This window comes from Phocoena phocoena, chromosome 3 (assembly GCF_963924675.1).
Source record: "Phocoena phocoena chromosome 3, mPhoPho1.1, whole genome shotgun sequence".
Lineage (NCBI taxonomy): Eukaryota > Metazoa > Chordata > Mammalia > Artiodactyla > Phocoenidae > Phocoena > Phocoena phocoena.
In genome coordinates, this window is record NC_089221.1 from 8700452 (window position 1) to 8725274 (window position 24823).

Genomic DNA, 24823 nt, shown 5'->3' on the forward strand with positions numbered 1-24823 from the left:
CATTTGTCTTTAAGCCGCAAAGTTTGTGGTCATCTGTCCCAGCAGCAGTAGGAAACACACACACTCCTGTCGTGGGGGTGGGGGGGGGGTGTTACCCTAGATTCCATCTCTTCTCAAGCTTGCTCCCTCAGTTCCCCATCTCGGGTAGTCACGAGTGAGCCTCGCCAACACGTGGCCCTTTCTGGGCACCCGACGGGATCGCGCTTCCAGATTCTGTGAGCAGCTCAGGCCGGTGAGGGGAGAGAAGCATCACTTCCAGGCCAGAGCGTTGACTAGCCGTGCAGGGCCCTCCAGGGTGCTGTCCTCTCAGCACGGCCAGGTGCGTTATTCCAGGCGGCCACTCCAGCCTGGCCCCCTGGAGGGACAGTGATGGGAGCCCCCTCCAGCAGCCGTGGGCATGGAGCAGAGGTGAGTCAGGGCTCTTGGACAGGTTCACCCTGAGAGCTGAGGTCCCCCTGCCTAACAGAACCTCTCCACTGCACCTTCAGCCCCCCTCGCACCTTCCACCAAGTAGCTCCCCTTAAAAAGCAGAACAAGTCAAGCCCCTCTGGGTCCTGAGTCCTGGGCTCTTCCCTCGCGCCTCTAATTTTCTCTACAGCCAGCCTGGTTCCCCGCGCCCTCACCTCCTCTCCACTCCACCCACCGCTGCCCGGCCTCTGGCCCAGCCCGGGACCCCTTCCCGGGGCCTCTGCAGGCCCAGCGACCACAGAAGATGAGGAGCGGCTCCCTGAGGCTGCCGGGACCTCCTTGCTCCCCGGCTTCCAGACAAGAAATTTCCCCGATTTCCCTCCCAGAGCCCCAGCCCTGACAAGAAACGGCCCCCAGTCAGCCATGCACATTGGGCTGAAAGCCCACCCTCCACCCAGGACCCAAGCCGGCCCCCTCCCTGCAGCCCCACCTGGCAAGAGCCTCCTGCAGGGCCGGCCCCGTGGAGAACAAGGTAGCCCTTCAGCATCTGCAGAGCCTGCAGGCCAGCGGGAAGGATGGCTACCTGCTCTAGTCGTGAGCACTTGGCCAGGTAGACAGATCCTCTGGGCCGGGACTGAGAATGACGACCACTGGGCTGTCACGTGGGGGATGATGGGGTTAACTGAACGTCAGCAGGATGCAGCTACAGCGTGTGAAGTGGCTTGACCGGTGCGGACACGCACGCCCCGTGCAGTTCCCACCCGCCACCCACGGTTACTGAAGGCTTGACTTGTGGGGGCTACTGAGGAGCTGGGCCTTCGATTTGATGTGATTTTAATTAATTTAAATGTAAAAACTGAAACTTTACCCTTGACATCACCCTTCTGGTTGAACACAGGAGAGATTTGTGATGCCACCCCAGCCCCAGGGACCCGAAAACGTCACTGTCTGAAACACCACTGCCTAGCAGGGAGCTGGATGGCAACTCTCATCCATCGTTTTTTATTAGCTTTTAGAAAAAGCCACAGATTCAAAAACTCAAAAATTAAGTCTTTAGCTTGATATGATTAGGTCAGTCATTAAAACCTTATTTTAATCTCAAAATTTCTCATAGTGCAGTATATGAACATGACAAATTCATCTGTGTTAAGACAGAGATAAAAGTCCAATTAAGGTGGGCTTTACCTGAGTTTACATTTCAGGCTCTTCACGGTTTTGCCATATTATTCGTTTCAGAGGATGTGCTCAATTCAAGGCCGGAAGGCCATGCCTGATCTGTGAGCTGGTCCCTGGATAGCTCTAGGTTTTTACTAATAGGACATTACTCTACCGGTCCTGACCTGTTGTTAAAATTTTTCTTTATGCACATGTTAAAGGTTAAAGTATTTCATACATTAACTTTTCCTACTGAATTTGTGTTTCAGGTGAATTTCAGGATTCCTTCATTCATCTTCTGTAAAGCGAAAATGAATCAAATGATCTAAGCATTTCAAAGCAAATTTCTGGATGCGAGCTATTTTGAGAAAGTTTGCCCTTGGCCTTGGCTACACGTACTTGTTCAGCCACTCGAGCAAGCTCCTTCTCGCCTCATCGATATAGGGCTTGTCTTCAGGCGAACAGTCTTCTCTCTTGCGATGCACGAACCCGTGCGTTTGCCCAGAAAACGTTTTAATTTGATATTCCACTTTGCAGTTTTCTTTCAACTTCTGAGTCAGCAAAGAGACCTGGTTGGCAAAAGATTTCATGATGTTAGGACTTTAACCCTCTAGCAATATTTTCCATTCTCCAAATCTTCCCTGAATGCTTATCAAAGAGCTTTAACATCTTTGCTTTAAGTTACGTTCCAGCTATCATGAATTTTTCACTTTTAATTTTATAATCGGCACAGTCCGCACCTCTGGCAAAGGAGAGAATTCAGAGCGATATAAAAATGATACATCAGGGGACTTCCCTGGTGGTGCAGTGGTTAAGACTCCGCACTCCCAATGCAGGGGGCCCAGGTTCGATCCCTGGTCAGGGAACTAGATCTCACATGCGTGCTGCAATTAAGGAGCCCACGTGCCGCAACTAAGACCCGGTGCAACCAAATAAATAAAAATAAAATAAATACTTTTTTTAAAGATACATCAATTATTTGAAATTGTATTAATATATTATTCAATATATACTTCAGTCTATTTGCATATACCATATTCAATGTATTCAATATGTAATTCATAGATTCAAGTATAAGTTGTTTAAAACATATCAATAAAATGTATCAGTTATGAATAACAACAGTAATTTCTAAACAACTGCTTTTGAACCACAGTTTCCATCTGCCTTTTCCTTATCAACATATTGGATTTAACATAGCTGTGTCTTCACTACTATATATAAAATAGATAACCAACAAGGACCTACTGTATAGCACAGGGAACTATACTCCATATTTTGTAATAACCTATAAGGGAAAAGAATCAAAAAATATATACATATACATATATATATGTATATATATTTTTTTTATGTATAACTGAACCACTGTGGCGTACACCTGAAACTAACATGACATGGTAAATCAACTATACTTCAATAAAAAAAAATTTTAATTAAAAAAAACAAACAGCTGTGTCTTTAAGGACAGAGATCTTATGATAACTCATGGGTTCCACACGGAGGGGGCACGGGCAGGGAAGTAAGTAACCAGCCATCCAGCCATGGCAGGAGCACTTAGGGGGTTACAGACCCCCTCAAAGTCCCCGATAAAACACACCTTTAAAACTTTAATGTTGAAACATATTTGGAGGAACAAACGAATCCTTCGGGATGTTTTCCCCAAAATGTCAAGTCCTGCTATTAAACACAGAGATGAGAAGAGTTAAGATGCCAACTTACCTGCTCTAGAGGAATCACAGCATCGTTTTCAGCAAAAATGAACAACGTGGGGTTCTTTAATTTGTACACGTCTTCAGAGTCTTTGATGATGCCTGGAGAATGGGGGCGGGACAGGGACACAGGATATGACTCCCGTACATGTGCCACAGAAAACGATGTGAGTTAGATTTTTCAAAGGAAAACATGTGCTTTGGGGGTTTTGTGTCTTTTCTTTTTAGCAATTCCACAAAAGTGGCCTGTTCTATAAAACTAGGCTCAAAGAGAAGGTTACTGAGTCTGAGCTCCCTTCTCTCTACCTCACTCACCAGGAATCAGGCCATTAAATGACGGCTGTAGACCTGGCCAGCTGCTTGGCAGGTAAAGATACGGAGCAGCCTGAAAAATGCTCCCTCTTGGGACGTGTCTTCATTTACCAAGAGGTGATAACTTTCTAATCTGGACCATCTGACCACCGCTGTTCTGGAAGTTTCTCATGGTTTACTCAAGCCCCAAGGTTCTGACGTCAGTGTTTGATGGGGTATTTGTGCTCAGAGGAGACCACGTGTGTGAAGTCCCTGGGCACGGCAGCGGGTCCCAGCAGGTCATTCATAATAATTAGTTTTCATCCTTCTAAAGTGCCTTCAGAATTTTAGAGATCATTTAGTCAAAAGCATGTTGGACTTTGGAGATTCAGACAACTTTGAGTGTGCCCACTCCTATAGGAAAATAAGTAAAAGTTTCAAACTTCACTGTCATTCTGAGATGAGAGGAGTTCTAAAGAAAAGATTATTCTGGGCTTCCCTGGTGGCACAGTGGTTGGGAGTCCGCCTGCCAATGCAGGGGACATGGGTTCGCTCCCTGGTCCGGGAAAATCCCACATGCCGTGGAGCAGCTAAGCCCATGCGCCACAGCTACTGAGCCTGCGCTCTAGAGCCCACAAGCCACAACTACTGAGCCCGCGTGCCACAACTACTGAGCCCACGCACCACAACTACTGAAGCCAGTGCGCCTAGAGCCCGTGCTGCGCAGCAAGAGAAGCCACCGCAAAGAGAAGCCCGCGCACCGCAAGGAAGAGTAGCCCCCGCTCGCTGCAACTAGAGAAAGCCCGCGCTCAGCAACGAAGATGCAACGCAGCCAAAACTAAATAAATAAAATAAATAAATTTATTTTAAAAAAGAAGATTATTCTGGCACTTGTCAAAGACAGTAAGGAAGATTTTATTCGAGGAGACCACGGCAACAAGGGTTTGCAGTGAGGGAGGGACACCAGACTCAACCCCAAATGCGAGGACAAGTGGGATTTTCCACCACGGAGCAGGATGGGGGCCGGTGGATGGAAAATGACAAAGGAATCATGGGGCTACGGGGATTCTGGCCGGACAGTATTTGACAAAGCCTTTGCTGAAGGCAGGCCAGGTGACAAGGCATGGGTGGGGGGTGGACAGGAGGAATTTGATCACATATCAAGGATGGGGAGTTCTCACTAAACTGACCCAGTGGGCCAAGGAGAGAGCCCAAGGTCGGGACATACTCAGAAAGAGGACTCACAGCGGAGCCTGACTCAAGGGTGGTCATAGAGAATCCCAGTCAGTACGGAGGAGAAAAAATTGTTTTCCATTTCCTGTTGGCAGTATAGCAAAGCCAAGTAAGCCGGAGAGCCTCCCCTTAGCTGTAACTCCTCTCTAGAATGCAGGGAGCCACGGGCAAGAGGGCCACGCTTTCTGCCCTATTCTGTGAAGGCCCCGTTAGGTGGCTGCACAGCGCTTTGAGGCCCCTGGGCTCCAAGTCCCGCCCGGCTCCGCAGTCGCGCACTGCGCAGAGGCGGCCACGAGGGGGCGCCAGCGAGCAGTCCACTCCGGAGCGCCTTGTGCTAATTCACACAAAGGGCCACGAGGGCTGCCAGCCCCATTGTGCACAGCGGCCACCGGCAGCTTGCTGCTGCCTTTGAGTAAGTAAACAGGTAAAGGGCGCTTTTTTAACGCTAAAAGTAAGTGAAAATACCGCAGTAGGGAACCATTAAGTCAAATAAGAATCATTAGTATAACTGTTGGATATACTATCATGAAAGAAAGCCAAGGTCGGATGTTTCCATATCCTCACTTAGTAACCATTTCTCTACACAGATATAATGTTCTTATGTCATTGGTGTGATACATTTGGTTTGTTTGCATGAAATGTTTATGTTGCTATTTACATTTTAGAGTCGGTTTTCCCTTTCCCTGTTTTCATATGTATACACATATATGCATGTGTATATAGTGTGTGTGTATGTGTGTGTGTGTGCAGGACTGCATGCATGTGTGAGTAGTTGAGAATTAGTCATATCTTCGAAAAATCTTTTCACAGCTATTGCTCATAAAAATATTGCTTGATATTAACCATTATCACAGAAAGAAATGTATCCCCTTCATCCTAGGTTAAGAAATCGAGACCTCGGATTAGGGGATTTCCCCAAAGGCACACTGTCAGGACCCAGGTTCCCTCTGGGTAGATATTACATACTTCCGCCTCTACCTTCAGATTTTTTAAAACCAATTCCTTAAGATAGGCCATCTCTGCTCCACTGGGGTTTGTGTTACACCAGGACCCTCAGTTTGGGAAGAGGCTCGTGGCCTTTGTCACTCAACCCCTCGTCCAGTTTTCATTGTGTAAAAATGCACAAGGCAGGTTTACCGTAGATGGACACCCCCGCCCTGAATTCTGGGTATTTCATCATTATGTGATGGACAGCAACTCCACCCCAGCAGAATCCCACGACGCCAATCTTCTTGACATGACAACGTTGTTTCAGATACTTCAGGACCGCATCAACTTCTCTAGAATGAAAGAAAAGTTATTCAAAGGGAATTCCCTGGTGGTCCAGTGGTTAGGACTCCGCACTTTCACTGCCGGAGCCCGGGTTCAATCCCTGGTGGGGGAGCTAAGATCCAGCAAGCTTCTGGCACAGCCAAAAAAAAAAAACAAACGAGGTATTTTGTGGCCCCTTGAAAGTACACTGGGCAGCAAGCACTAGTGGTAACAGGGCTTTCTCAGCAGCTGTTCCTTGAGGTTCTGAGATCCCTACTTTCAGAGCTCCGTCCTCACCACCTCCTACCGGGTGACGAGTAACAAGTGACATCTCTCCCCGGCAAGTCTCCCTGCCAAGCCCAGCCTCTTCCAACCACCTGACAGGGTGGCACAAATCAGACCATCTTGAGCAACAGCCTTCCACAGCCTCAGGAGAGATCAAGGCCCAAGGCCACAGCGCGGCTCCAGGGCTTGATCCCAAGATCCGGCCCCAGGGAGCTCCTTCATCTCCTCTCTCTCAGCAGGGCGCAGCCTCAACCAAGAGGCAGCTCCCCAGCTCTGTCTGACTCAGCACATTCCATCCCCCTGCCCGACACCCTAACTCTGCATCGCCTGTTTCCTCCCATGCCCAAAGAGCACAGTAGTATTTGGAAAGGCAGGAGGAAGAGGCAAGCCCGAGGGGACGGGGAACAGTGGCTCTGGCCTTGCAAATGGTTCGTTTGCAAATTGGTTGTCTGGAACTCATACAGCTTCTGCAACTAGAAGCATGATGCCAAAATAGAGGTAGTACTGCAAGGCCGGCCCGGAAAGTTCTGCTGGATCTGATAAGGAAAAAACGCTGTCTGTTTGCACTTAAGAAAAAAAAAAAAAAAAAAGGAAAAAGCAATTCTATTGCTTTTTCTTTTAATCGTAAGATATCTTTGAACACATTTAAACATATGTATCATACCATTCTGTGTGCAAGTAGTTATTTTCATAATGTTAGAAGAGCTGTAATTAGGTAATTCTGCAAAATAAAATGGAATAAGGAATAGTTTTCGTCATTTTGTTTTTCAGTTTTTCTCGAATGCTTTGATCTTAAGAATAACTGCCTTGGCTCCCCTGGTGGCGCAGTGGTTGAGAGTCCGCCTGCCGATGCAGGGGACACAGGCTCGTGCCCCAGTCCGGGAAGATCCCACATGCCGCGGAGCGGCTGGGCCCGTGAGCCATGGCCGCTGAGCCTGCGCGTCTGGAGCCTGTGCTCCGCAACAGGAGAGGCCACAACAGTGAGAGGCCCGCGTACCGCAAAAAAAAAAAAAAAAAAAAAAAAAAAATCTCCTTTCCACAGGAGAACAAGATAAAAAAAAGAATAACTGCCTTAACTGGAGGGGACAAGAAGGAAGAGGGCATTTCTATAAACGTTCTTTCACTGACTCAAGTGAACCTATCTTCCTTTTGTTGCCGAGTATATATTCCCCACTTTCCTGGGAACACCAGAACTTAGCTTTGGATGAACCTCCCTTCCCCATGCTCGGTCCATATACTTCGGGGGGCTCAGTTCCTGGAGGGGAGTATGTGGGTCTGGCCTGGCCAATCGCAGCATAGCAATCTCTAGCCACAACGATTGGTTCAAGGATGGACTTGTGACCCAGTCATAACCATCAGGACAAAACGAGAATTTTGCTGGCTTGCTGGGAAAGGAGCCAATGGGAGGCTGGAGCTGCTGCAGCCATCTTGCCACCCAGAGGCAAATGCTGCCTGACAATGGAGCCAGCGTCAGACAAGGGTGCTGCGGGATGCTGGGAGGTCGCATCCTGGGGATACCTTCTGAGCTATAGACCAACCTCTGCTTGAAGCCAGAAATTACCTCTTTTCAGTACCTTAAGCCAATAAATTCCATGACTCCTTAAGCAGCAACCATTCAAGATGGGTTTTCTTTCAAACAAAAGATATTTGACTAGACACAAGGACTGGAGTCTAATTTCCAAGTTAGTGTCTCCATTTCATGTCTCATTTTGATTTAAAATGTGTGGCTCTCCTTATCCCCTGTGGAGACGTACCTCTGGGCTGCTCTAATGCCCTCCAGAAAGGATCACCCTGATTTGCAGTCACAGATAGAAGGCAGCCCCACAAGGCTTTTCCTCAAAATGTCCTAACTGTTCCCCTCCACGCAAAGCTGAATGTCATATTCACATCACAGGCTCTCTGGGTCTCTTGTGTTTCTACTTGTATTTTACTCGTAACTTCTGGCTTCATTTTGTTTTTCCTGGGCTTGCAGTCTGAGTCCCTGGGAGGGAGGCCTGGAAATGGATAAAGGTGTGGGAAGTTGGGTCCCCAGTGCTCTCAGAGTCCACCCTGGGGAAGGCAAGGGAGGAAGCAGGGCAGAGAGAGAAGCTGGGCTGTGGTGTGGTCTCCACAAAAGCCTCAACCGGGGAACTTGGAGCTGGGGCGGCACCCAACTGGGGGTGAAGGAGCCGGGCCTCCACAGCCCTGTGGTGAGGCTCCCCAGGGTGGGACTTAAGACAAGGCGCTTCGCACCTCCAGCCACCGGCAAGACCCCGAGGTTCCTCCTTGCTGACAGCCCGGCAAGCTGGGAGCCCCCAGGGCAGCCTGCAGCGTCTCCCTGGTCTGACGGACTGTGCAGAGAGCCGAGGGAGACCCTGGCCAGAGCTGCAGAGCACAGCTGCTTGGCACAGGCCCGCAGAGAGAGGGTGGCCAGGGAGCAGGAGAGTCTGGCCCCGGGGAGTATGCGGAGGGAGGTGAGGCCCCTGAGGGCCGTGGACACAGGTCTGCCCGGGGTCCGCCGGCTCAGGAGCTGGACGGGCCAGCAGCCCTGGCGTCAGCTCTGGAGCAGCAGAGGCTTCCAGGGACCAAGTGGCCACAGGCAGAGTTAGCAGCAGCTGCCCCAACCTGGGTTTGGGGGACAGCTTATCAAACACGAGGCTCCCGTGCGTGACGGGAGGACGTCCGACGATGGGAGAAGACAGCGTTCGGGAGGATGCCTGGTCACGGTGAGTCGGGGGCTAGGGCTGGGGGACCCCTTTGCCCTGGGCTCAGGTCTTCCTGTTCAGGAGGAGCTTGGCACTAGAGAACATCCCTGCCTCTTTCCCCGCTCCATCCTTATTCCTCCAGACCAAGAAGAGGGGATCTGAGTGGCAGCTGAGCCCTCTGGTCCTTGCTTCTGGACTGAGTGGAGCCAATTTAATAAAAGGCTGCAATCCTGGGGGATCCACCCCCCTTTTCTTCCCACAGTTCCCTGGACCCTGGCAAGACCGCGGTCCTGGTCTGGTGGGTTTGGTCTAAAGACCCAGTTTCCCCGAGGCAGGGGGTGGGAGGGTGGCGTTTTGGGGGGAGGGGATGGCACTTGGGGCCTCAGTTTCCAATCAGCAGAGTGGACGTGGGGCTGACGTGTTCTCTGATCTCTCTTCTCTGCCTGTTGTTTCAACTGGTTCTGCAACCAGAGTGGAAGGAGGGAGTGTTGATCTATGGACCCCTATAGCCCAACCGTCAAGGAAAATGGGACCCCCAGGTACTTCAAGGAAACTGTCTCAGCATCGGTGCCACAAAGCATTTCCCAGAGAGGAAAGCAAGTGAACTCGCTGGGCAGCAGGGTACTTGTTGGTTTCTAACCAACCCTTCGCTGCAAAGACTGTACTAAACGAAATCTGTTTCCTTTACGCCTCAGGAAGGACTCTGCGAGCTGTGGCCTCTGAGGTCGTACACGGTGGGAGGGCAGGCAGGTGGGTGGGTGACGGAGGAAGCCGGACCCTCCTCTCCCTCCTGCCTCTTGCTCCTGGGGCCCTGGGGCGCCACCAAGACAGCCACGCTGGCTGGTAATGTACTTGGGACTTACTTATCGATCCTTCTGGCATCTCTTGTCTTCAACCACTCGGGGAAGGTGGACCAGTCCCCTGAGGGGTGCCACGGCTCCTGTCCTACAAAGAAGTCTGGAACAATGGTTCTGTAAAATAGGGACATTCGTCCTGCTTAGTTTCAGAGCTGTTGGGACTCCATATTTGCTTCTGTTCATTAAGAACTTGTCACGTTGGCGGTTCTGGACCACAGGAGAAGAAAGGTAGTGGTCACAAGGGCCAGCTGTGATCGCAGCAAAGAGGCCAACTGGCTCCAGGCCAGAGCATCTCAGATTTCACAACCGAAGGTGCAGGGCCTCTGGCAGCCGGCTGAGAGCCCAGCCCGTCTGAAAGGCCGAGGCCTCGGTCGTGCACACTCCCCGCTAGCTGTGACGCCCAGGACAAGGGTTCCCAGGCGGCGAGGGCCTGGGCGGGTGGACACAGGCTCCCCTCCTGCCCCTGAGGAGTCGCACCTCTCAGCTGGCCTTTCGCGTTAGCCTCAGGCCAGAGGGCACACCTGGTGAGCGGCCCAGTCACCATGACCAAGCAATTTCCCAACCTCCGCCCAGGATGCCAACAGGGCACAAGGTCCTGCCCCGAAGCTTTGGTCTCATGCAGGCTCTAAAAGGGGCCGCGGAGCAGACAAGCCAGCTTGCGGGGTCCATGTCAACCTTCCTTCCGCATCAACCCCAGGGTGGAGCAACGCGGCCCCCGCCAGAGAGCCGGTTTTGGAAGTAAAGGTCACGGCCATGGATGGAGGAACACAACCTCTCCTGCAGGGGTGGGAGGAACACTGAAATCTGGGTCAGAAGAATCTAAGTTCAGGTCCCTGTACTGCCCGTTCTGCCCTGAAACCTTAACAAGTCACTTAATCACTTTTAGCCTCTTTTTCTTGATCTAACAGAGCCCTGCACCCTCAGAGGATTATTCTGAAGGCAAAATACTTAGATAAGGGTGAGAGGCTTTGTTAAGTCACAGGCATCTTTACTCGTTTTTATGTTCCGTCTCCAGCTAATGGACCCACCCAAGACAACGGAAGCCACGCCCCATCCAGTCTCCTCTCTGCAGCGGGTGACGTGGGGCAACTGAGACCTCCGCCTTCATGCCGCGGTTTCCTAACCATCAAAATGGGAACAGTGACAGCCCCGCCTTGTCCGGGTTGTTGGAAGGATGACGGGCAATTACCCCGGGAACGCCCTAGGGGTCCGGTCTGGCGGAGCCAGAAAGCAATCAGGGCTGGCTATTGTTTTCATTACTGGTATTGCCCTTGGAAAGTTAAGTTGCCTCATCCACAAGAAGAAACGTGAGGGCATGAAAAAGGGAAAAATCAAGTGGACGTTCTCTTTCCAGTCAACAGGAAACTGCATCACACGGCAGTGGGGGTGCTTCCTTTCAATGGGTTTCTCTTTGTAGGAAAACGAGATGGGTGCACGCTTTGGTTTTCAGCTCCTCTTTTTAAGAAAACAAAGGGAATTGGGGTGCACCACACTCGGGGCTCGCTGAGTGAAGCTGGGCTGGCAGGGATGGTCCCTCCTCTCTCTCCTCCGTGCTTTACTGAAGCTGCTGCCAACAGCACAGCGGTGCGGGGCAAGCAGGTGACAGCAGTCACCAAAGGTGGCCATGGTCACACAGTGTGACAGAGGTAGCCTTTGGGAGCTGAGGTCTCACTCTGCCAGTTCTGGAAGCCAGTCTAACTCACATCAGGCCATGACAGTTCGTGTTCAGACCAGGATAACTACGCGTGCCCTGTGTGTGAAAGCTGACCCCAGGTGGAGATGCTTCAAGGGCCAAGTAATGGATCCATTTCAGAGCTGGCGCGTTCTGCCCTAGGGGTCCTGTACCAGTGTCTGCGCAGCGCCTCACATCGGGAAATAACTCTCCCAGCGTCCAACAAGTCTACAGGGCTAGCCATCCTAGGAGGACCTGAAGCCCAGACATTGGGTTGGGAGCAGTTGGCTTCCACTGGACACTGGCTGTCGTATGTGACAGTCTCCATTTACCTGCACCCCAGTGAGATAAGAAAATACATAATGTACATCAGAATATACTCAGGGTTTTTTGGTTTCATTTCCTTTGAAGGGAACAAAATACAGAAATTTACATGAATTTAAGCAAACAAAAAAAAAGAAGAAGAATTTTATACGTACGTGTATCCATTTCCTGCAATCATGTCCGCCATGTACCTGGTATTGGACAACTGCCAGCCGAATATATCTTGAATGACAATCACAGCTTTGCCAGCGTCAACGGGGGATTCGGTGAGATAAGCCTTGATGTGCTCAACTTGAACTTCACGCCCCAACCCTCCGTACTCTATTCTATGGCCAATGTCACATGGACAAGGGTGAGCTTCGTTAGCCATTGGAGATGTTTAAGTCAGGCTACAGAGAGACACATGCATTACACTGAGTGGGGCACATCCAAAGATTATAAACAATGAGAAAACTAAAATCAAGAGTACAGGAAAAAAATTAATTTTAACTATACTTACAGTGTATTCATGCAAGAAATCAATGATAACTTCTGGTTCTGGGTGATGAGATTAAGCTAAGAAGAATCCATTCCCAGGTTTCCCTGCTGGTGCAGTGGTTGAGAGTCCGCCTGCCGATGCAGGGGACACGAGTTCGTGACCCGGTCCGGGAGGATCCCACATGCCGCGGAGCGGCTGGGCCCGTGAGCCATGGCCACTGAGCCTGCGCGTCTGGAGCCTGTGCTCCGCAACGGGAGAGGCCACAACAGTGAGAGGCCCGCATACCGCAAAAAAAAAAAAAAAAAAAAGAATCCATTCCCATTATAAACAGTAGAAATACCAGAGTGAATGCAACTAACAAATAAAAGTTAAAATGGTGGAGCTCAGAGGGAAAAGGAAGCAACCTCCATCCCCGGGTGAGAGAGGAAACTGGAGGTCAGGGTCAGGGTGGCAGGAGCAGATGTGAAGGAGCCAGGATGCTGGGGACAGGGCCAGACCCAGAGACAGGCCCTCACCTAACTAGTGCTTAGGACTCTGTATCCAGTGAGGCCTTGGGACCCCTTGAGACAGGGATTTGTAACTGAGACTTTCCCACACAAGGTCTGAGCCCTCAAAGGTTCATATTTAGCAGACAAAATTCAAAACAAACAACAAAAGAAAAACTCTGCCAACCAAGCCTAGGAATATGGTAAGGAAGCCCAGGAAAGGAAAAAAGAAACCATAAAAAATAAAATAATAAAATAAAACTGGAAAATAAATGAATGTAAAGTCTTCAGCAACAACAACACAAAAACCAATCCCCCAAATTTGCACCATCCTTTTGAAGTAGGAATACCTAGGCTGAGAAATTGACGGAACAGTGGGCCCTGGGCAGTGAAATCCCTGGGCACCCGGCAGAAACAAATGCAAGACTTTCACAATTCAGGCCAAAAAATGCTTCCCACTGAAGAGGTGCTTACTACAAATAGCTTCACAGGAGGAAGTGCTCCAAATAAACACTCATCAGGAAGACTGATGGTGGGAATGGGGGTAGAAATGAGGAAGAGACCCAAACACACTTGACCAAACAAACAGCAGGAAAGGAGAAGAAGAACAGTAAACCTATCAACCATAAAGCAAAAAATAATGTGGGCTGAAATAAATCCAAACAAGTATAAATATATTAAATTCACTGTTTGAGACAGATTCTCTAATTAAATTTTTGTTTTTAATTCAAAGAGGTTTCCTTGGAAAGGAAAAACTAGGAAGCCTGAACCCAAAGATAGAGATCTCTTCAATAGCAATTAGAGAATATACAGTCTTTTCAAGCAGATGTGAACAGCTACCAAACTGCCCACATATTAACCCACAAGTCAACAAAAATTTTATATAAAACGTGTTATATTAGCACAATGAAGAAATGATAATAAACATCCAAAAGGTTTAGAAGCGAATTACAATGAAAACACTCTGTAGCAAAAAGTGGAAGCAATACACTGGTACTTAGAGAAATATTGATACCCTAGATTCCAGTCAGAGAGAAAAACACTTTCCCCTACCCTCTTAGGTTCAGCAACCGAGGGCCTGCGAATTTAACCGACAGAAGTCAGATTAACAGGAGAAAAAGCATACACGTTATTAATATTTTTAATTTTTAGCACACAGTGGTTTTGCAGAAAAGAAGTGAAAACCCAAGAAGCAGTTAGACACATGGTTTATACAGCATTTTAACAAAGGGTGATAAATTGTGGAGGCATGACTGGGAAATATATGGGGAATCTGGTGATAAGAGTTGCTCCCCTCATAGGGGAGAGGGAATTTATGCCCTAATTTTAGGCAGAAGGGGGGAGGGAGAAAAACTCTTTTTGCATCTGCTGTTTCCTAATTGCCTTCAGCTCAAAATAATCAATACGCCAAAGTGCCATATTTGAGGAGGGTATCCTTTGATCCTCTTCAATTGCATGTATTAGACAAAAGGGAAGACTGGAAATAAGTTAAGCGTTCAATTCAAGAAGTGAGGGGAAAAATTAGAATAAACCCAAAAGGAGAAAATAATGAGATGAACATAAACAATGGAGAAACAGAAAGTGATTAAAATCTGATTTTCGAAGTTATAAAATAGGTATATCTCCAGCAAACCCGATCAATAAAAAGGAAAGAATGATAAAGACACACAACAACAACAGCATAACAATATGTGGAATGAAAAAGGTGACGTAAGTACAGATTTTTCCCTTTAAAAAAATCACCAAAAAATTAGTATAAACAACTTTACGCTAATAAATTTAGAAACAGAAAAAACTGACAAATATGCAGAACGAGAGGAAAAAATTCTTAACTTCAAAAATATAAAAGAAAAAAAAAAGGTGATGAGACAGCTCGAGATTAAAAGAGATTAAAGAGAAATGAAATCAAATGCACCATGTGAATCTTGACTACATCCTGGTTCCAAGTTAAGAACCGCTGTAAGAGACACTTGGGGAACAAGTGAGGAAGCGAATATGGATGATAGTGGATATTACAAATTAATATTAATTTTCTACGGTGTGGGAATACAAGTTCTATAGGAGAATGTTCTTATTTTTAAAATATGTGTGCTCAAGTAGGGGATGGAGTATCAGCATCTGTAATTGACCCTCAAATCATTATAAAACACACATGCACAGACATACGTACAGAAACATAAAGCAATTATGGCAAATTGCAAACAACTGTTGAATCTAGGTGATCACAAGTGTTCACCTTCTTCCGGTTTTTGAGGAACAACAAGGAACAGTGTAGTTGGAACAGAAATATCAGGGAGAGAGCGTGGTGGGGAACACTGCTTTTCCCAGAATCCTCCAGCGGCTTCCATCTCACACCGAAAAAGCCAAATTCTTGCCACGAGAATGGTAATGGTGAAAAGAGCGAGAAAGGTCAGGGGCTAGATAGATTTTTCAGGTGCAGCCAATTGGTTCTGCTGACAGATGGCATGGGTAGGATATTTAACAGAAAGGAGTCAGTGGTGTTGCTTGAGCAACTGGAAAAGGATGGAATGTCTAAATGAAAGGGGAGAGTGCCGAAAGAGCAGGTTTGAGGAGACCAGGACTTCAGGCTGTGGCATAAGCAGTTTGAAATGTCTATGAGACATGCACATTCCTGTCCAGCGGCCAGCTGGATAACAACGCACAAGTTCAGGGCAGGGGTCCAAGCTGAGGATATGCATTTCAGAGTGATCGGCATACACGGTGGAACCTCATTATCTGCAGATTCTGTATTCATGAATTTGCCTACTTGCTAAATTTATTCGTAACTCCAAAATCAATTCTTGCTGGGCTTTTTGCGTCTTCCACAAATCTGTGTAGAGCCACAAAAAATCTGAGTCACTGAGATGCACGTTCCCAGTCAAGGTCGAAAAAGGCTGTGCTCTGTCTTCCTGTTTCAGCTCTCACGCTGTAAACAAGTGTCCTTCTCATGGTCTATTTAGTGCCACACGTTTGGTAATTTTGTGCTCTTTGTTGGTGATTTCATGGGCAGCGCTAAAGTGCCGTCTAGGGATCGAAATGCAAGAAGGCTGTGATGTGCCTTAAATACGTGTTAGACAAGCTTTGTTCAGGTGTGAGTCACACTGCTGTCGGCCATGAGTCAATGTTAATGAATCAACAATATGTAGTAAATATATATTGTGTTTCTTCATACAGAAACACAAACAAAACAGGGTTAAATATTGATGAGTTGATGGAAACGTGACCAGAGGCTCGTAGGAACCGACTACATTTCCCTGTGGTCCACTAGCGGCTAGTTCAGCGTTCACGGCAACTTTACCGAACATAACTTCTGCGAATGAGAATCAGCTGAGCACAGTATTTACAACCTTGAGAGTGAATCACATCCTTCAGGGAATAACAATAAAGAAGAATGCAGAAGATGGAGCCCTGGGGTCCTTCGGTACTTAAGCCTTCCTTTGGGGAGGTAAAAAGGGACTAGTGACTGTGTCTGAGAAGGACGGGCCAGTGAGAGAGGAGGAAACCCCAGGTGTGGTGTCCAGGAGCCAAGCCAAGAAAGGGCTTCCAGAACAGGAGAGTGGGGCTTCCCTGGTGGCGCAGTGGTTGAGAGTCCGCCTGCCGATACAGGGTACACGGGTTCGTGCCCCGGTCCGGGAAGATCCCACATGCTGCGGAGCGGCTGGGCCTGTGAGCCATGGCCGCTGAGCCTGTGCGTCCGGAGCCTGTGCTCCGCAACGGGAAAGGCCACAACACTGAGAGGCCCGCGTACAGCAAAAAAAAAAAAAAAAAAAGAACGGGAGCGTGTAAGCGTAACGGAATCACTTTGCTGTACACCTGACACTAACACAACATTGTAAATCCACTACACTTAAAAATGAAAAACCGTGTATGCACCCAAAATAATTAATTTTTATAAAAAAGAAAGAAAGAAAGGGAGGGTGTAGACCATGCAACATTCTGCAGGAAGACCCGAGGATGCAGACAGGGTTGCCCACCAGGCTCTGCACGGTGGAAGTCAGGCTGAGGGCGTCCAGAACAGGTTTGCAGGAGCGGGGAGGGCGGGACTGCTGGGGGCTGAGACAGAAGAGAGACGGGGAGACAGGAAATACAGAAAGCTCTCTCTAGACTGTCACCAGTCCTAAAAAAGAGAGTGAGCAAAAGATGGAGAGAAGATGTGGAAACAAGTCTTTTTTTCTTCTTTTTCTTCATGGAAGAAATGTCAGCATATTGGCTTGTGGATGAGAATGTACCACGGAGAGGGAACCAGTGGTTTCTGGAGAGAGGGGTGAGGCCAGCACAGCAGAGGAGGCACTGGGCAGGTCCTCCCACAGCCCTGGGAGAGAAGGCAGAGGGTGAGGACACAGACACAGGTGGGTGGGCGCTGCCAGGAGGGAGGTTGTGGATGCTCCCACCTGCCTCTGTTTGCTCAGAGAACTAAGAAGCAGAGTCAACAGATCAGGGTAGAAGAAGGAGGAGATTGGAGGGGAGAATAGAAGTGGAAAATGAGGGCCCGGAACATAGGCAGGGTCAGTGAGGCCGTGTCCCCCAGCCAGGTCCAGCTGCAGGACGCAGGCAGGGAGAGGCCGGCAGAACAGACGGGGCTCTGCCGGGTCATGACAAGGGCAGGAAGTCTCTGTGACTCCTCAGGAGGTGGGATGGACACCAAGCAACCCAGGTGAGAAAACAAAGCCCTGTGAGTCACTGCCTACCACACACAGAGATCCTGTCAGCCTCCTTTAAAGGTGCGAATCCCATTATGGGGGCCCCACACTCATGACCTCATCTAAACCTAATTGCCTCCCAAAGGCCCCGCCTCCCAATACCATCTTCAACATGTAAATTTGGGGGACACAATTCAGTCCACAGCAGTAGCCAACTGTAAAAAATACTTATAAGAAAATTGGGGAAAATTGAACTGACTGGATATTTGATGATATTGAGAATCATTTTAATGGGGGGGGTAAGGGAAGGAGGAATAATGTTATAACAGTGATGGGTTTTTTTTAACGAGTCCTTATCTTTTATAGCTACATGCTGATGTGTGTACTGGGACTTTCCCAGTAGGCTGTGGAGATTGTGGGAGAGTGTCTAAGTACCGACAGTACTGGAATTGGGTGGTTCAGGAGCGTCCATTGTACTAGTCTCTCAACTTTCTTTTTAAATTTATTTATTTTATTTATTTATTTTTGGCTGTGTTGGGTCTTCATTGCTGCACGTAGGCTTTCTCCAGTTGCGGCGAGCGGGAGCTACTCTTCGTTGCGGTGCATGGCTTCTTACTGTGGTGGCTTCTCTTGCTGTGGAGCATGGGCTCTAGGCGCACGGGCTTCAGTAGTTGCAGCACGCAGGCTCAGTAGTTGTGGCTCACGGGCTCTATAGCGCAGGCTCAGTAGTTGTGGCACACGGGCTTAGCTGCTCCGCGGCATGTGGGATCTTCCTGGATCAGGGATTGAACCCGTGTCCCCTGCGTTGGCAGGTGGATTCTCAACCACTGTGCCACCAGGGAAGCCCCTCTCGACTTTCATACATGCTTGAGATTTCCCACAACAAAAAGCTTTCAAACTTTTATTAAATTTTAAACACTGTAAGATAAAAGTCTCCGTAAAAAAGTGAGAAAACAAGATACAGACTAAAAGAAGAAATTATTTTCAAAGCAGAGGCCGTAGTATCCAGATAAAATATATGAAGAATTCTTAGAAATTAACAAAACAAAGACAGCCCCAATAGAAAATGCTCCAAAGATATGAGGCAATTTACAAAAGGATACACCTGAATGGCCCATAAACATGTGAAGAGATACTCAACCTCACTGGTATTTAAGGAAATTATAACAAGAACAACAACAAGATACCGTTTTCCCTCTTGCAGATTGGCAATGAGTCTATTAACACCAAGAGATGGTGCCCAAGTAGGCAAACGGAAGGGAGTGTAAACTGATACACACTCTGGGAAGCAGTTCAGCAAAGGCAATGAGGAACACATCCTGCAACCCAGAAATCCCCCCACTGGTGTATTCCCTAGAGAATTTCACACTCGTGTGTGTGTGTGTGTGTGTGTGTGTGTGTGTGTACACACAGACACATGCAGTGGGTATGCAAGGCTGTTCTTGCCACCAAAATGTGGCAATAATTGCAAGCAATATAACGACCATCAGGAGAATGAGATACGTTGCCATTTATTCATTGTCGTGGGTTGAAATGCATCCCCCAAAAAAGTTACTGTTCAAGTCCTAACCCACAGAACCCGTGAATGTGACCTTATTTGGAAATAGGTACTTTGCAGAGGAATCAGGTTAAGACAAGGCCATCCTGATGAAGGTAGATGCTAATCTAATTAATGGCTGGTGTCCTTAGAAGAAGAGAGAGAAATCTGGATACAGACACAGACACACATGGAGGGACAGCCATGGAAGACACAGGCAGAGTTTGGAGGGGATGCATCTACAAACCAAGGAACACCACGAATTGCCAGCAACCACCAGAAGCCGGGAGAGAGACAAGGAAAAACTCTCCTCTGCAGGTTTCAGGAAGAGCACAGCCCTGCCAACATCTTCATTTCAGATTTCGGGCCTCCAGACAGTGAGAGAATAAATTTCTGCTGTCTTAAGTCACCCAGTTTGCGGTAATGTGTTACAGCTAATACACTCCTAAAAAGAACATTACATAGCAGTTCAATGAGCAAACTCCATATATAGTTATCAATACAGTAAATCTCAAACACATAATGCTATATAGAGAGACAATGAAAGAAATGAGATTAGTTATTTGTAGTGAGGTGGATGGACCTAGAGTCTGTCATACAGAGTGAAGTAAGTCAGAAAGAGAAAAACAAATACCGTATGCTAACACACATATATGGAATCTAAAAAAAAAATTTTTTTTAAAAAGTGGTTCTGAAGAACCTAGGAGCAGGACAGGAATAAAGACACAGACATAGAGAATGGACTTGAGGACACAGGGAGGGGGAAGGGTAAGCTGGGACAAAGTGAGAGAGTGGCATGGACTTATAGATACTACCATATGTAAAATAGATAGCTAGTGGGAAGCAGCCGCATAGCACAGGGAGATCAGCTCGGTGCTTTGTGACCATCTAGAGGGGTGGGATAGGGAGGGTGGGAGGGAGACACAGAGGGAGGAGGTATGGGGATATAAGTATACGTATAGCTGATTCACTTTGTTATACAGCAGAAACTAACACAACAATGTAAAGCAATTATACTCCAATAAAGATGTTAAAAAAAAAAGAGAGAGACAATGGTTTTTTGATGCTAAGTTAATACTAAAACCCCTGAATAATACATATTTTTAAATTAATTAATTTTATTTATTTTTGGTTGTGTTGGGTCTTTGTTGCTGCGTGCCAGCTTTCTCTAGTTGCGGCGAGCAGAGGCTGCTCTTCGTTGCAGTGCACGGGCTTCTCATTGCGGTGGCTTCTCTTGTTGCAGAGCACGGGCTCTAGGCGCACAGGCTTCAGTAGTTGTGGCACGCAGGCTCGGTAGTTGTGGCTCGCAGGCTCAGCAGTTGTGGCTCACGGACTCTAGAGCACAGGCTCAGTAGTTGTAGCGCACGGGCTTAGTTGCTCCGCGGCATGTGGGATCTTCCCGGACCAGGGCTCGAACCCGTGTCCCCTGCATTGGCAGGCAGATTCTTAACCACTGTGCCACCAGGGAAGCCCAGGACAAAATGTTAATATCTTTTTTTTTAAATAAATCTGCATCATGTGACTATAGGTGGCTATTACATTATATCCTGTACTTTCCAGAATGTTCTAAATGCTCATAACTAGAAATGACTAAATTTTAAGGAAAGAGAAATTAAGAGCTAGTCATTTGATCAAAGAAAAATTTGACGATATTTTTCATAGTTTTGTTTCCATAAACTACATTATAGAACTATTAGAAGTCAGAACAATCCAGTATCAATAGCAGTAAACTTTATGTCCCACTGCACATTACTTGTTGAGAACTTATTCCTCAGGCTGATTTCTTACCTGGCTGTCCTATGAGGATGTGAGACCACAGAAAATAAGCAGTCTTGAATCTGAATCTTTTTACTTACCTTCGATTGCTATCCACTTTCCAAAAGGAATGTTTACAGCTAAGACAGCCACTCTCTGAACTGATCCTGAAAGGCCTTTCTCCCACAGAAAGGGGTGCTGGCTGAGAAGACCTGGATGTGCCACACATGAAGGCTGGACTCCTGCCAGACACTTCACGGGGCACAGCAGCCAAGCCCAGCCAGTGTGTCCCGGGCCAAGGCCACAGTGGGCAGGGCAGACAGTCTCTCTGTGGGCAAGAGCCTTGGGAAACATACCCTTCACACTCTACTGATTGTACTATACGTAAACCTTCTGTATATATTTCAAGATTTGGGCTCTTTTCCCTCCCAAATGACACATTTGTTAAAACACAATTTTCAGAAAAAAAGTAAAACTATGACTCCTATACAGTTACCAAAATGAATTCACATTAAGGATTGTATTTTACTCATATGATAGGAGGAAATAAGGCAGATGTTACCATTGGTCCTAAGGAAAAAAGAAAAGGCCACTAATTTATATGGGGTAGAGGGATGTTGAGATGAATTATAAATGGAGACAAAACCAATTTTTCCACAGTAGGGGAGGAAGCCAATTAATTCTCCACCAGACAGGACAGAATTTACAAACCTATCAGTTACCCCCAACTTTCACAGAGCTGCAAAACAGCTCAAATACAATGAACAGGGCTAGAATCAGACAGCCCGGAAGGGTGGGCTATAGTCGATGGGTACTTTTCCATTGAAACACAGAGTTTCTTCTATGACATTATAAGGTCACAGTGAGGGATAAGGTTTCCTCCTGTAAGGGGATGGGACTGTGGGTCTGACAGGTATGGTGGGGTCCTCATAAAATGTACCAAGAAGCGCTTTTCTGTATCGTGTCAGGTGGACTTGGCAACACACTCTAGCCACCCTGAGATCAGATCTGTGGTTTCCACCAGTAACGCCTCCAGAAGTCAGGGTTCTCTTTATGACACGAGGGATGGCCAGGACATGCTCCAGCAGGGGAGACCCTGATGGACACATTCTCTGTCAGTGCCACCCAGGATGCAGCACTGAAGTACATGATTCCCCCATAACACCCATGCAAGAGCCCACATAATTGTGAATGACTGCGAGACCCGTCCCCTACAGACTGACTTCTCTGGCCCCTTGACAAAGATTCTCTCCTTGACCGAACTCTAGTCAGGATCCTCTGAACTCTCTTCTCAACTAGGCCCTGGCTTTTGGGCTTTGTCCTGTTTTAGTAAGAATCTGCTAGGTCGGTTTAGCAGAATCCCCCAGCCTCCTATCTGATTCGCTCCCTCATCCTCCATCATCCCCCAGGTGATGTCCCATCACCCTGGCTTGTCTTCTGCGAGAATCCTGTTAGGTCAGCTTAGCTGGAATCCCTTTATTTCCATCCACTGACCCCCTACTCTGCCCCTTGGCTAGAAACTCCCACTTTTCCTTATATTCAGAGTTGAGCCCAATGTCTCTCTCCTACTGCAAGATCCCCCTGGAGTGGTCCCTAACCCCTATCACGACGGTCCTGAATAAGGTCTGCCTTACCGTTTTTTAACAAGTGTCACGAATGAATGATATTTTCTTTGACACCCTCCAGTCCTCCTTCACACAGCAAATGCCTCCACAAAATTGTAAGTCAAAACCTATGGGGATCACAAGTGCATGTTTGACCTGCAAATTCCAAGGGGCTGCTGTGTCCTCCCCCCTTTCCTAAAATGTACCATCCGGAGGCATTCTTTTACTCCAAACAAATTTGTGCTTCTTGACTTCTTTTTCTGAACCAGTTATAAGATCTGCCTCGTCCCCTCTTTAATGAATAAAATAGAATCTTTAACACACGTTCGTTTCTCTATCTGTATTAGTCATGATTTTGCCTTTTGCTGAAAATTATCTTTTAACTGTATAATTGAACATTCCCCTTTTCTCACTGGAGGGCAGAAGGCGAGAAATGGGTGGTCAAGTATGGTTGAGCTAGTGTGGTTTCCTGCTTTCATACCCCCCAGGATTTAAATAACTCAGAAGTCACACTTCCCAAAGCAATGAAGATCTCCAAAAGAAATAGGGAAGCAGATTTTGATAAGTGAAGGGGATTGGTGTTGATGGGAATGCAACAAGCAAAGAAGTCTAGGAATAAAATGCTGGTGGCCTCAGAGATTTAGAAACGGAAACACCTGAAAGGGCATCGAAAACAACTACAGGACCCCTAAGGTGGCTGCAGGGGAGGGCTGGGGGTTTCCTTTACTGGGTAAACACTGTAACTTGCATGGCAATTGATCTTCCATCCTGCAGCAGGGAAGGCAGGGCCCTCCTTATCCTTAGATGGTTCTGTGAACATCGACTCCTCCAATTATTTTTATTTTTCAGTAATCATGGTTGTGTTTTCCAAAGGGTACACGGTCTTGACAGCATTAATTAGAAAACTAGATGGGATGAAGCTAGATTGGCCTGTGAACTGCCAATCATGTGGGTGCCTCTGGCCTTTTCTTGGACTGTTGTGAGGCCTGGATGGCATTCCCCCAGATACCCACAGGGCTCACTTCTGACCACCTTACTTTAAATGGGCTTTGAAAACAACAGGTGGCATGTCCATCAGCAAGTAGCCCTAAATCGCAGTGCCCAGCGTCAGCAAGGCCTGGGACAGGCCACCGCTTCACCTCCTGACCCACATGGCCGAGTGGGAACGGTACAGTCTCTCCGGGCAACACGGACCCAGCATACAGGACGCTAACACGCCTAGACCAAACCCTCCTCTCTTTTTTTTTTTTTTTTTTTTTTTTTTGCGGTACGTTGCGGCCTCTCCCGTTACGGAGCACAGGCTCCAGACGCGCAGGCTCAGCGGCCATGGCTCACGCGCCCAGCCGCTCCGTGGCATGTGGGATCTTCCCGGACCGGGGCACGAACACGCGTCCCCTGTATCGGCAGGCGGACTCTCAACCACTGCGCCACCAGGGAAGCCCAAGACCCTCCTCTCTTAACACCCATCCTTAACAAAGGCTGCAAAATGTGGAGAATGAGCTGGACGCAGATACGCTCATTTTTCCCCCATACTTTTATGTCAGTAGTAAGAACTATACGACCAAAATGTTCAACTGTAGGAAAACGGTTACAAAGAGTATTTAATGGCACGGAGGAAAGGATCAAGACATAGTGTTAAATGGAAAAAAAGGAATACAAGTTTATATACAGTATGATTTCAACTGTCTATTCAAAATGTATGGCTAAACAATACAGGAAAATATGCCAAAGTAGGATGGCGGGGTTGCTTTTCTGCAGTGACAATGTACTGCTTTGATAAAAGCTGGTGTTGAAAATGGACTTTAATAGGTTCATTACCTGTGCACGTGGCAAAGACCTCCTTTGCCTCAAGCAAACGCATGCGCAAGTTAGAGCAGAGCGGACCTGCAGCGCGATCCTGGGCTAGCGAAGCGCACGTACCTCGTCCAACTGCCTGAAGGACGCTGTCCTTACGCGCGGAGGACGCTGGACCGAAGCGGGCAACGCCGCAGCCCCGCGGGACACAGGGGAGACGGTCAGGGGCAAGCCGAGGGGGAGGCGCCTCCTTCGGGGACGGAAGTGGACGCGGTGACGGAGGGCGGTGGGATCCCGGTGGACCAGTGGCTGTCCTGGATTCCCGGCCTCCGGGGAAGGCTGGAGCCGGAGGGAGGGGCAGGGAGGGGAGGTTGGGAGGAAGAGTGAAGGAGGGGAGGAGGGAGACGGAGGGAGGGGAGGGAGAGAGGGAGGGGGGAGGAGAGGGGAAGGTAGACGACGAGGGGGGGAGGGAGACCGGGAGGAGGAAGACAGTCCGCCTATGAAATTTACATGTGCGCCTGTCTCCTGAGACCTGTGACTTCTTTACTGTAAATCAAAATTAGGCTATTTTAAACAGTAGATGACTACGTATTCATACTTGACCTCCTTCCCTCCGCCGCCACTCCATATCTTGTCTGGTCACCTAACATTGTGGTAA

At 48.0% G+C, this 24823-nt stretch overlaps 1 protein-coding gene across 1 annotated transcript; it reads right to left on the reverse strand.

Moving 5' to 3' along the window:
* Positions 1-1743: 1743 nt before the first annotated feature.
* On the reverse strand, positions 1744-24443 carry CMBL (carboxymethylenebutenolidase homolog). The gene is made up of 6 exons (XM_065874736.1): positions 24292-24443; positions 12028-12261; positions 9883-9990; positions 5937-6079; positions 3286-3377; positions 1744-2132 (listed from the first exon to the last, which is right to left on the reverse strand). Exons 2-6 carry the CDS (start codon positions 12240-12242, stop codon positions 1953-1955), a joined length of 738 nt encoding a protein of 245 aa, XP_065730808.1. The 5' UTR covers positions 12243-12261; positions 24292-24443; the 3' UTR covers positions 1744-1952.
* Between the last annotated feature and the right edge of the window lie 380 nt (positions 24444-24823).

Coding starts and splice junctions, on each gene's coding strand:
- CMBL (XM_065874736.1), bottom strand. CDS start 12,242: ATGGCTAACGAAGCTCACCCTTGTCCATGTGACATTGGCCATAGAATA. Junction 6,080..9,882: donor GATGCCAGAAGGATCGATAA/GTAAGTCCCAAG, acceptor CTTTCATTCTAG/AGAAGTTGATGCGGTCCTGA. Junction 2,133..3,285: donor CTGTGATTCCTCTAGAGCAG/GTAAGTTGGCAT, acceptor TTTGCCAACCAG/GTCTCTTTGCTGACTCAGAA.